The 12596-nt window shown below is 36.6% G+C and overlaps 3 protein-coding genes across 3 annotated transcripts; 2 read left to right on the plus strand and 1 right to left on the minus strand.

Annotated features, from left to right (window-relative positions):
- Positions 1-728: 728 nt before the first annotated feature.
- LOC113764760 (universal stress protein PHOS32) lies at positions 729-3133 on the plus strand. The gene is made up of 4 exons (XM_027308742.1): positions 729-1120; positions 1934-2043; positions 2145-2263; positions 2768-3133. The coding sequence occupies exons 1-4, from the start codon at positions 943-945 to the stop codon at positions 2850-2852; spliced, it is 492 nt and encodes a 163-aa protein (XP_027164543.1). The 5' UTR covers positions 729-942; the 3' UTR covers positions 2853-3133.
- Positions 3134-5992: 2859 nt separating this feature from the next.
- LOC113766987 (pectinesterase 3) lies at positions 5993-7237 on the plus strand. The gene has a single exon (XM_027311148.1). The coding sequence runs from the start codon at positions 6208-6210 to the stop codon at positions 7036-7038; it is 831 nt and encodes a 276-aa protein (XP_027166949.1). The 5' UTR covers positions 5993-6207; the 3' UTR covers positions 7039-7237.
- Positions 7238-8335: 1098 nt separating this feature from the next.
- LOC113764811 (ubiquitin-conjugating enzyme E2 32) lies at positions 8336-11828 on the minus strand. The gene is made up of 5 exons (XM_027308814.1): positions 11597-11828; positions 10589-10720; positions 10028-10112; positions 9205-9368; positions 8336-9127 (listed from the first exon to the last, which is right to left on the minus strand). Exons 1-5 carry the CDS (start codon positions 11705-11707, stop codon positions 8717-8719), a joined length of 903 nt encoding a protein of 300 aa, XP_027164615.1. The 5' UTR covers positions 11708-11828; the 3' UTR covers positions 8336-8716.
- Positions 11829-12596: the final 768 nt, after the last annotated feature.

A 12596-nucleotide genomic window follows, 5' to 3' on the forward strand; every position in this document is an offset into this window, starting at 1 on the left:
CCCCTCTCCTCACCGGAAGTTGTAGCAGTAGCAACAAATTTTTATTTTTATTTTTTGCATTTTTCTCTCTCCCTCTCTCCCTCCTCTCCTCTCCCTTCCCTCACCGACACTAGCAGATTTTTTTTTTTACTTTTTCCTCCCACTCTCTCTCTCTCCGTCTTCCTCTCCCTCAATTTCTCTTCTCCTCCCTTCTTCCCCGCCAGCTCTCTCCCCCCCTCCCTCCTGCATGACCAAATCGGGAAGGGGAAGAGGAGATTGGCAGGGGAGGGAAGAGGGGGAGAGAGGTATCGAGAAGGAGGGGAGGGGATGAGGAGAGAGAGGAAGGAGGAGTGGGAAAGAGAGAAGAGAAAAAAAAAAACTTTCGCCGGCTCTAACACTGACATTGAAAGAGATGGTTGGCGTCGTAAGAGGTGACCGGCATTGAAAGTGGTGGGTTGATGTAGGGAGGAAAAAGAAGAAAGGAAAAAGAGAATTTTTTTTTTGTGTATTTTGAAGTATGTAGTTTAAAATTTTTTTGAGATTAATATAGTTAAGATTGTTAAAAAATTAGTAAAAGGTAAACTTGACCAAAAATTTATTTGCAAAACAAGCCCAAAGTTGACCAATGTGGCTGTTATTGGGCTTACCTTTTTTTTTTTGGTGTCCGAACCACATTAAAAATTTCTATATTTCCCACATCAACTTAAATCAGATTAACTAACTGCACTAACCAATCCATTTACAATTGGTTATTTATACAGGCGGAGTCAAAAACATAATCGATATTTCTGGTTGTCCTTTTCAACCAGTCCCCCGCAGTACACCACTGCCTCATCTTTGATCTCTCCTACTTTCCCTTAGATCATTTCTCTGAGATTACAGAGTAAAAATAAAAGAAAAGAGCCAGATCTGTTCCAGTACTAATCAATTCCCAGTAGTGATTAATTTGGAAAAAAAAAATCCATGGAAGCAGAGAGGAAGGTTGGGGTGGCTGTAGATTTCTCGGCATGCAGCAAGAAAGCACTTCAATGGGCGGTGGATAACGTTGCCCGGAAAGGAGATCATCTAGTCCTTGTTAACGTACAGCCTGAAGGCTATTATGAATCAGGAGAGATGCAACTTTGGGAGACCACTGGTTCTCGTACGATCACATTCCTCTGCTAATCCTAATCTTTACTATTTATACTAGTACCACGTTGTGATATTATTTGTTTTTCTTGCTGCACGATTGTTTATGCCATTGGATTTTGTGGGCTGAAAAGTTTTGATCTATGTTGAATTGGAGGATTGAAATATTTATGATCCTAAGTGATTGAGCAGCTAAATTTGGAAAAAAGAAAAAAAGGCAACTTAAATATCTCGATTATCTTTCTTGTTGTCAGACTTGTCATAGCTTTATTGGTTGAGAACTTCTATCAATTAAGGGTGTACAGGGGTGATGGTCTTTTCCTGATGGAGGCTCACACATGTAATACTCTTTGTCCAATTATTTCTAGATTCTTTTTTTATTTTTTCAATTTTGAAGTAGGTTTGAGATTATTGGTCAGCCAGTTGATGATAAATTAATTGAATAACCTAAGGCATTGTTCAAAGTTATGTTTTTGTGATATCAAAAATGTTTCTTGGTTTTTTGAAAGACGCAGGCTATTATAATTTAAAAGAATGCATATTCTTGTGAAATGAAATCATTTTGTTGGCAAAATTCAAGATATTGTTTGTACGCCTTAATAGCTGTTTGTGTCTCCATTATATAATTTGCTGTACTTTATGTACAATTTTGAAAGTAAATTGGAAAGATGATATTGATCACAGTTAGAAAGTCTTCATTCTTGCTTCATTTAGTTACATACGTATAATTGCCCTACTACTGCTTCATTTAGTTATATACGTATAATTGTGCTGCCACTGATGCATTGTTTATGCCACTGATTCCTTTCTTTTTTCATGTTGTTAGCCTTGATCCCTTTAGTGGAATTCTCTGACCCCCATGTCATGAAGAAGTATGGGGTTCACCCTGACGCAGAAACATTGGAGATTGTTACTTGTGCTGCTAGGGAGAAGGAGGTCAAATTGTCTGTTTGAATTTAAGTATTTAACCTCCTGAGCTATGGAGAAAGTGGCTGTTTTAATTGGTAGAAGCTTACAAATGTTTAACTTGGATGCAGATTGTGGTGCTCCTGAAAATTTACTGGGGAGATGCTCGGGAGAAGCTATGTGAATCCATTGACAAAATACCCCTGGACTGCATTGTTATTGGGAACAGAGGCCTTGGCAAGCTCAAGAGGTTGGGTTATTTGTGCAAATATAGTTTATTTTATCTAACTGCAAACGTACTGGTGATAATTTGGGAAGTCAGACAAAAACCCCTATGTTATTATTATTATTATTTTTAAAGAATATGGATATAAAGGTCAATATTCTCGTAAATAGCCCTCAAGAGATTGATTCCTTCCAAAATCAAAGTTAACTCTTTGGTTAAATTTCTCAATCTGAGATGTTATTGATATGTAGCTGTTACAACCTTTTATTTTAAACTTACTATAAATCTTTGGCTGGTTGCACTATGAATCTATCTGGTGTGTGCATCTTCCATATGAGGCTGTATTTATATTATAAGTAAAATTCCTTGAAACTACATACGCTGGATTCTTTGGATGCAAATCTCATTTGTGTGTAACTATTTCTCGATCAAATCAAAGGATATTGGAACTAAATGAAACTTTGCAGCCGATAGAGTACCATGTAAAGCACTGATTCAAGAGGGATTTTGTTTCTTCCATTCTTGCAGGGCTATCATGGGCAGCGTTAGCAACTACGTGGTAAATAATGCTTCTTGCCCTGTGACAGTTGTGAAGAATGTTGAACATGATTGATCTTACCTCACATTTTCCTGTGGAACTGGGAGTTAACTGCTTAAGTAGACTCCGGCCCTTTTCGTGGTCTATATCCACATTGTACCAATAATCCTGCTTTTTTAATCTGATGTTGTATCTGGATTCTAAGCATGTAAATCAATTATGGAGCTTTGAGGTCTTGTTATTGTCTGAGCCGGTGATGATGTAGTAATAAATCTTTGGAACTTATGTTGGTATTCTAAAGTTGCGATGGATTCTCAATGAAGTGCTGGTTTACTCTTTGATAGACATTTAAATCATATCCTGCTTTCTTTGCATTGATAGAATTTATAAAACTTGATATAAGCGTCATTGCAGTATCTGTCATTTCATTTTTCCCCCCTCCCAAAGATACCTTTACTACAATAGATGATCCTTCCTTGGTTAGCATCATTGAGAAAAGGTCTATGGGTAGCTGTCCTAGTTAATTGACTTGAATTGATACCTGATTCAATTAGAAAAGAGTAAATTGCCTGACCAACCCTCAAACTATTGCTTTTATACGTTTATTGTCCCTTATGTATTTTGTGTAATAATTAAACTTCTGAACAAGTTGGTGTGTATGAATTTGGCCCTTCCATTGGAAAAAAACCATTTATCTCTCAACAAGGGGGACAATTTTGTCCTTTCACAAAAAGCAAACCAGGGGGCTGACAAAAAATCGCTGAACCATTCTCAAATTATTAATTTTGTACGTTTTTAATCTCGCGTCTATTTTATGTAATATTTAAGCCCCTAAACAAATCAGTGTGTATGAATTTGACCCTTTCGTCCAAAAAAAGTCGATTTACCAAAACTTGATTAATTTTCATTCTTTTCTCTTTTCCCTTTTCTTTTCTTTTGTCTCTTTTCTTCTTCCTCATTTTTCTTCTATAAGCTGACCGACAGCCATGGGGTTTCTAGCATTCAAAAAGTGGTGAAAATGGCTACTTACAGTTAGATTTGGCTCTCTTAAACTCCCTCAAATCAAGCCTAATAATCATCAAATAATACACCAACATACTCGCAACGGATCTTCTGTCCCATTTTCTATATCATTCTCTGTCTTACATTTTATTATATTACTATTTCTTCTTTATAAACATCATGTTTTTATTTCTTTTTTATTTCCTTAAAATCCAATGATTATTAATTGAGTAATACACAAAATTTAGCAAATTCAAAAAATCAAAATGCATAAAAAATGTGATTTTTATGAATTTTTTGCTATATTTTTTAATTTTCTATTATATATTGCTTTTTTAATTTTTTTTAATTTTTTATACTCAATTAATAGTTATCGGATTTTAAGGAAACAAAAAAGAATTTAAATACAATATTTATGAAGGAGAGATAGTAATATAATAAAATGTGGGGCAAAGAGTAGCACAAGAAGTGTGGTAGAAGGTTTGTTGCGCTACATACTACTTATAAGATTTAAGACTCAAAACAACTAACCAATCCATAAATAAAAATCATGAAATCATAAATTCACGTACAAATGTTAAAATTTTCTATGAAACCCACTTGACCATAAAAAAGCCCTCCTATTGCTTCTCCCTTAGCCTTTTCCTTTCTTTTTCTTATGTGCTAAGAGCCTGTGGCTTTGGTTGGAAGCCAAGTTTTTTGTCAAGTTTGTCTGTTACAAATTTTTTAAAAACTTTAACTACAGTAATTTCAAAAATTTTTTCAAAATTTTTAAACTATACACTTCAAAATTTTTTTAAAAAACTTCTACAGTAAGTTACAGTAAAGTTTTAGACAAATACCTAAAAAACTCACCTTCCAAACCGGGTATGCATGAATTGTGTGTGTTTTTGCACGTGAGTGTGTGAAGTGACTACGAGAGAGAGAGTCAATAGAAAGAGGGATGATAGAGGTAAAGGGATGAAATTGTCCATCAGTTTTGTGAGTTCAAATTGCTTTTCTAGACGAAAGGGCCAAATTCATACACACTAATTTGTTCATGAGTTTAAATATTATATAAAATAGATGAGGGGTTAAAAAGATATAAATTCAATAGTTTGAGAGTCAGTTGGGCGATTTATTCTTCGTTTTTTTTGTCCGCTCCCTAGGTTGGTTTTTATGAAAGGACAAAATTATCCCTCGTGTCATGAGCTCAAACGATCTATTTGGACAGAAGGGTCAAATTCATACATACCGTTCAGGGGCCTAATTATTACATAAAATAGATGAGGGATTAAAAACGTACAAAAGCAAAAGTATAATGGCTAACTAGGTGATTTAGGCCCTGTTTGATAACTCCATTTAACACTTAAATTTAATAGATTCAAATATTAAGATGGTCACACGCGTTTGATAATAAAAAAATTAAACATTTGAATTAATTAAGTGACGCTGAATTTTCTAGGTAAAATTTGCTTCAAAAAATAAGTGATAAACTATTCACTTATCATTGAATGTGATATACACTCAAATATATTAGATTTAATACTTAACAATTCAATAATTTAATGAATTTAAATTTCAGATTTTAAATTTCAGTTTTATCAAACGGTTACTCATTAGAAAAATAGTGCTTTTGCCTGTGCTATTAACTCATTCTTTTTCCCCTTGTTCCCTCTAACGTGCCCAAACTTTTGCAGACTTGTGAAAATGGGTTATAATAATCAAATAAAGACAGAATTCAAACAACGAGGTTCCCTCAAGAATCAAGACTAATATAGCAACAGAAATGTAAGACTGAGGCATAACTAGAGGGCCGTGTTAAGATATGGAGTAAGATGGGCTCCTGGCAAAGTTTCATTTACTACTATTTTTTTGCTCATTCAGTGCTCTCTTCTCTCTCTGCATACATTTCTCTTAAAGAACCAAAAAAAGGTAAGTCGAGTTCTTGGCAAATCAGGGAGGTAATGATAAAGTTAAAAATTAATCATATCTTAGTTAACTGTTAGTGGTTAATTTTGAATAAGCAATCACCGATTGTACGTACGCCCCTTTTACGGCATCAGTTGTTTCCCGTTATTAAATACTATACAGCTGTTTGCATTTTTGGTAGGGCAAAATATGCCACCTATGCAAGAGATTAAGAAACAGGAATAACGTTAGGACTTCTATCCTTCGTTGGGTGATAACAGACGGAACAGCATCATTGTAGGAACCCAGAAACATATGAATGGCTTACATTGAAATCATAGCCAAATCCGGGAAACAAGCCCAAGACATTGAGAAACATGCAAGTTTTCTTCTCTTCTTCATCCAGTCATAACTGCTTCGTTGGATGGTAACTAACCGTAAGTTGTTCCCCAACTGGCCTCCTATTTTTCCTACTTCCTAACTATTTTATTTTCATTTTCTGCATGATTGTTTCCCAAAATCTAGTTGACCAGAAACAATGGAGTCTCACATTCATCAGAAACTGCTGTTGATAACCGCATTCTCTATCCTTGTATTCAACTACGAACATTCTAAATTCGTCCAACATGTTGCAGCACACACAAACTTATCTCCAGAACCTGCGACATTTCCCAGTCAAGGGGAAGAAAGTCCTGACCAAGAACTCCCCGGGTTAGGCCTTGTCTCATTCCCTCCTTCAGAGGCCTTTTCTCTGCCTGACTCTGACTCGCTTCCCCCATCAGAATCAGATGAACCATCTGCAGAGCCCTTTTCTCTGCCTGACTCTGACTCGCTTCCTCCATCAGAATCAGATGAAACAACAGAGGCATTTGTACCATCCTATTTTGGCGGAGATTCACCATTGCCTTCATCTACCTATGTTGATTCTGACATCAAAAAGATATGCGATTCGACCGACTACCCTTCTCTTTGCCTCTCCACTATTGTTCCCTCACTAAATGGACAAACTGATGTGTTTTCTGTTCTTGAAATAGCAATTAAGGCCAGCCATGGTTATGCAAGCTTTGCGTTCTCCATGGTTAAAAAGTTAGCCATGACTCCAGGAATGCCTAATCAACTAGTTGCCATCATCAATGATTGCAGGGATAGTTATGACGATGTTCTGTACAATTTCCAGAAGGCAATGACTGCACTGCCGGCTCGTGACGTTGGCACCATGAACACTATGCTTAGTGCTGTTCTGACTGATGTAGGAGATTGCCAGGATGCCATAAATGCAGCTAAGATACCTTGTCCACTGTCCGTGTTTGGAGACAAGTTGACTAACATGACTAGCAATTGCCTTGCAATTGCTTCCATGATCCAGTAACTTTTAACTATTTCAGTTGATGTACTGTTTGTCTAGAAAACGTAGGATTTTCATTTTCTTGATTCTTTAACTAATTCACGCTGTTCGGGTCCGCCAAATGTAAGGGAAACACTGCTGCTTATTTTCTTGTTTTGGTGTTACTTTGAAAGAGAAGGAACTCTATGCCTGGGTGCGCATAATCTGTTCGTCAGTGATTGCCGTAAACTAGAAACTATGAATTGTAAAAGGAGATTTCCTGTAGTGTTTGCCCTTTATTATGGAATAATACAGAACATATTGAACATTTTTTTTTGGAAGTGTTTCCTAATGTTCTTGATGCTACCCCATTATTATTGCTAACCAAAGAAAATAACAAACCAATTATATTTGATCTGCATAGGTTCGTGACACCCCTATAATCAAGACAAGCCATCACGAACCTAAAAAGGGAGGCCAGTGTTTTTGTGTCGCAACTCATGCCTACCTCAACGCTGATACAACTACCGTTTCGAAATAAGGTATTTCATACGAAAAAAAACAAAAAGGGATATTATGTTTCTCTAGTATATGCGACAATTTGTAAGCTTAGCAAATTTCTCAAGGATGTGCTATTTCTGTGAGAACTTGGAATCGTAGGAATGATTACAGAAACAAAATAATCTCAAGTGTTTTTTCTACATAAGCAGTAAAAAAGCCAAAGAATTTAGTCATTTTCACGTGATTTCATCATCCTCGCATGACTCTTTTCTTATGGATTTAGCGCGCGCTCTCATTTCTCTCTTCTTTTTTTTCTCTTTTCTCTTTCTCCATTCCTCTAATCCACCTATTTTCTCAGATGACTCTTTTCTTATGGATTTAGCGCGCGCTCTCATTTCTCTCTTCTTTTTTTTCTCTTCTCTCTTTCTCCATTCCTCTAATCCACCTATTTTCTCAAATCGTCTACATATACTTGTTGTTTAAGGTTTCTCTTAAATTTCCGCCGCTTGCCCATCTCTCTCTTCCCCTTCTCGCCTCACCTTCTTCCTCTCCCTCCTTCCCTCTTTGGTCCTCTACCACTGCAGCTGGTTAAGACGGAACAACTTGCCGTGATATTTGCTTTCCTTCATATGGTTTAATTTTTATTTGAACAATTTTATCTTAGATGCTCTGAATGGATTCCTGTTCTCCTCCAGAACAGAAAGATTGAAGAGGTTTTTCTTTGTTTTCTTTGCATCCAGCCAAATATTTCTTTCTTTTCTTCCATTCTTTTCATTCAGGTCTTTTCACAGTTTTTCAAAAGTCCAGTTTGGTTGTTAAAACTAGAAGTCACGCAAAGCAGTGCTACGGAAACTAGAATACACGTTACACCTATCAAGTACATATATAGGAGTTTTGTGATGACAACCAGAAATAGCGAACTGTACGGAGGCATCCAAAACTCCTTTGAGCATAAATACTAAAAATCCCACGGGAAATTGAACTTCTTTCTATACATCATCTTCTGCTTTATATAAGTAGAGAGATCCCTCCGCCATACAGACCTCAAGTAGTGATAGCAAGCCAAAAAAAAAAAAGCTTTCAAATATCATTATTTTACGCATTAATGTTATTCCCAATATCCACCAATCTTTGCTTTGATGGATAATATATTGATATAAACTGTTTGCTGTCGTTGCCCATTGCTACAGAATGATTCATCTGGAACCGAACTCGTGCAGCTTTACGATTCATCTGTGAAGAAAGCACTGTGTCCATGGGCTTTCATAAACTTCTTCAAAAGTAGAACTACAATGGCAACAGTAAGCCCTACAGCAGCCCACGTGAACAGACGATCATCAGCCTGTCTAGGGACTCTCACTTCTGGTCTATGCAAGAGTTGCTGCTGACGAGAGTGCATAGGGTGTGGTTGTGACATCTGTACAGAGTTTGCATTTTGTGGGGCTTCATGTTGTTCCTCAACAACCCTTCCATCTGAAGCTGGATCTTGAAGCACTTCTTGTGTATTATCTGCAACAGCAATAGCAGAATTCTCTTCAACTTCATCCTCTCCTTTAGAAGTCTGATCTTCGGAAGCCTGAGCCGTGCAAACTTGAGGAACTGGAGCAGCTTTGCTTAGCATGTACTCATGGATCTACAATAAAATTGACTTTCAGCTTGGAAATTAGATATCATATGAAATATCTAGAAAGGACTAAGGACAATCTGAACCTCATCAATCAACTTTTGGCGCTCAGAAGTCCCAAATGTCGGAGCAGCTTCACGAGATTTAATTGCAAGAGCACGCCTTTCCTCCTTCGTGTAGTCCAATGACCCCAGAGCACCATTGGGACTTGTTGGCATGAATGCAATTAATGCTACCAATGCAGTCCGGACTTTCAAAGCATCAATATGGAAGAGTCAGAATTCATGCATGATTTCAAAAGATCAGCATAAACAAATATAAATTAAATTCCCTTCTTGTGATGAATAAAAAGGTAAATTGTTGTCAGGACATGGCAACAAACAATCAGTTTACAGCCAGCTTGCAGAATTCACATCTGCTTCCATGGCTTAAAACCGCATCTAGCTACTTGTTACAGCAAACAACTAATGCATCCATTTCTCGCCTTTCCATATTCACTGATAGCTGCTTAAGCCCATAAAGAGTGGTAGGATGGTACTGAAATGTTATTTCCTTGTTTATAGCACTTAATGAAAGTGTATCAGACTAGATCCCTCTCCTGAACTAATCTCTTTAAGTCCATTGGGCAGATGACTGCCAGCTAGACAGACCCTCATAAACAAGTCTGAACAGTCATTAGAAACAGTGACACTCTTCCACCCCTCTTGTAAAGTATAGATATTCCAATCTCTCTCAGGTGGCAAACAGTCATTAGAAAGATCTTCTTAGTTGAAAACTAATGCCATCAATACCGTGTTAAGCATATGAAGCTACACATTGTTTTATTAATGGTGAAGTTTCATTTATAGCAGACATGACAAATAACAGTAAATTTTTTCAACTTGAATGAACTGGGAAAATTAAGTTTACCACTCCACGATGGCTGCCAATGCTCAGGGTGGTGATTCGAAATGCTCAAGCAAATCTTTGTTTGGACTTCAAAACGTCCATTGGGCTGGAAATAAGAGAGATAGCCTAGATTACGAGATATTCAAATCGAATGAACAAGATATACAAGGTAAGTGTAATAAAAATAGTCTTTATGCTTTAAGCTAAATGTACGTGATCCTTAGAGGATTTCTGAAAATCAATATGGTTGCACACGGGCAGACAATTTGGACATATGGGCGAACATTTTGAGTGACATGGATTTGAAATATATTAATATTTTTCTAGATAACACAAGGGTACAGGCCCATGGTACCTCTCTTAGTTTAAATAAAGCTGAATTTCAATAAGAACCATTTATGACACCTTTAGAATCCATTGAGCATAAGTCTAAAGTCTTCCATATATCAACTAAGAGGCTGAGGATCCACTGTAACTCAATCCAGACATAGCGCCGTCTCATACTTAACTCCACACGGACAGAGGAAATAAGAGCAATCAATTAACATAAAGAAAGAGAATCGTGAAAGATAAGAGCCTTACTGTCAACAGCATAAATGAAGGTGGCTTGAAAGGATATTCAGCAGGCAATTGGATACGTCCATGATAGATTCCTCCCTCAAACTCTGAATCACATGGACCCCTAATAGCAAATTGCCACTCAAAAATGTTCTCCTGATCATACAATACGACCTTATCAGGTTGCCATATTTTAAAAGTCAATAGCAATCACCATTTTACAAGTCAATTTAGTCCAGTGGAATTTTCACACATGGCATTATACTTCCAAAGAAATGCACAGACAACATAGCCCTCAAATACCAGAAAAACTGCAATAACCAGAAAAGAATATGTGGGCATTTGATACTCAAGCCGTGTGATACACCCCCAAAATTATCAAATCTAGAAAAGTGAAAATATGTCATTTTAGTATTAAGTATGGTTAGCAACTAAAAAGATCCTAGCTTGCGGCCACAAATGCAAATTCAGGAGACCTTTCAACCACAATCAAAGAGATCATGTCTGAACAAGCTAAAAGTTTGAACTAACAGCTCCAAAACCCATGTTCTGACTACTCAAAACAATTTCACCAAACATCTGCATCATGCCGATTTAACCTCAAATCATCTCAAGATCAATAACCGAATCTACTACATATCCTATCTATTGCGATTTACTAATCAAAATCCAACATTTAAGCTCCTCATCAGAATCCAGCTCCGATCTTAACGTACAAAATTACACAACACGACCTACATAAGCCAAAAAAAAAAGGCCCAACAAAAAAAATTTCAAAAACCAGGAAAAATTAAAGGAAAGCTTGGAGCTCAGTTAAAAATTCTCAAAAAAAAAAAAGAAAGCCAAATCCATAGCCATGCTTCATAAGATATGCTATCAAATTACGAAGGATCGATCTCCCGAATCCGAATCCGGATTCAATTAAACAATCATAAGTAATCTGGAACTGGTACATACAAAAACCTCTTCAAGGACAAATTTATCCGACGAAGTTCAAAAAGCTTTAAAATTAATAAACAAAGAAGGAAATACCTCAAGGGGCAGGCTCATGAAATCATCGGAAGGATTAGCTTGCATCTCTTTAAGTTCCTGCAAAATCCTCTTCACCGCCGGATTCTTCCGATTGTATTTCTCCTCCGCCATTTTTGCTGCTCTTCGGCTCGTAACTTAGGTCCTATCACACCGGCTAATTATCAACTCAAGGATATTTGTTCGATGAGATGATACAGGGCTAGTTTTAAAGTCAAAGTAGGAGTTTTTTTTTTTTTTTTTCCTTCGGAGGAGGGAGAGGGAGAGGGAGAGAAGTCTCACGCGGCAGTGACAAGTTAACACGTCAATTTGGTGCAGGGTGCAACGTGGCGAGTTTTTATTGGACTGATGATTAAATTAGATCTTTATGATTGGTCCGTTCTGGGGGTCTATTTTTAAAATAAGTGAGGTGAGTCGAGGTCAAGCGGAGAAGGCTTACTTTTAGTGGACTGGATTTTGCATTTTTATTTTATTCATGATTACTCCTATTTCTTAGTAATTTTGACGGGGTATTTATGGGATTGGTGGTGCGTCTAGAGTTCTCTAGTTAAATGGTAAATAAATATGTTGAACGGTTTTCATTTAACCCCTTTGTCGGGTTGATCATCCAATTATTGGTTCAAAACTTTACATCGAGTTTTATTATCAGGTGATTTAAATTTTGTGACATTACTAGACAAAAAATACCAATGAATTTGGGCTATTCAGTAGTTGTTGATAACAGGATCAGGCTCTCATGAGTTAAATTTTGTCCAATTCAATGATTCTATGTTATTCTTACTACTTTGAGTGTGAACTCATACAATGTGGTTGTAAATTTGAATTTGTCTACTTATAAATGTATTCTGAATTGGACAGAATTTAACTTATGCGATTGAATTGGACAGAATTTAATTTACGAGACCTTGATCCATTGTAAACTATAAGTTTCTTTGATTGCACATTTGGAAAAACCGACTTAAATCTAAAATCAAACGAGGCTTAATTTGTGTTCTTTAAATGC

The sequence above is a fragment of the Coffea eugenioides genome, chromosome 3 (assembly GCF_003713205.1).
Source record: "Coffea eugenioides isolate CCC68of chromosome 3, Ceug_1.0, whole genome shotgun sequence".
In the NCBI taxonomy this organism is placed as follows: domain Eukaryota; kingdom Viridiplantae; phylum Streptophyta; class Magnoliopsida; order Gentianales; family Rubiaceae; genus Coffea; species Coffea eugenioides.

Excerpts from the sequence above, each read along its gene's own strand:
- LOC113766987 (XM_027311148.1), top strand. The coding sequence starts at position 6,208 with ATGGAGTCTCACATTCATCAGAAACTGCTGTTGATAACCGCATTCTCT.
- LOC113764760 (XM_027308742.1), top strand. The coding sequence starts at position 943 with ATGGAAGCAGAGAGGAAGGTTGGGGTGGCTGTAGATTTCTCGGCATGC. Across the intron at positions 2,044-2,144 it reads GTGCTGCTAGGGAGAAGGAG|ATTGTGGTGCTCCTGAAAAT; the intron begins GTCAAATTGTCT and ends ACTTGGATGCAG. Across the intron at positions 2,264-2,767 it reads GGCCTTGGCAAGCTCAAGAG|GGCTATCATGGGCAGCGTTA; the intron begins GTTGGGTTATTT and ends CCATTCTTGCAG.
- LOC113764811 (XM_027308814.1), bottom strand. The coding sequence starts at position 11,707 with ATGGCGGAGGAGAAATACAATCGGAAGAATCCGGCGGTGAAGAGGATT. Across the intron at positions 10,721-11,596 it reads TCATGAGCCTGCCCCTTGAG|GAGAACATTTTTGAGTGGCA; the intron begins GTATTTCCTTCT and ends TTGTATGATCAG. Across the intron at positions 9,369-10,027 it reads TTGGCAGCCATCGTGGAGTG|TCCGGACTGCATTGGTAGCA; the intron begins GTAAACTTAATT and ends ATGCTTTGAAAG.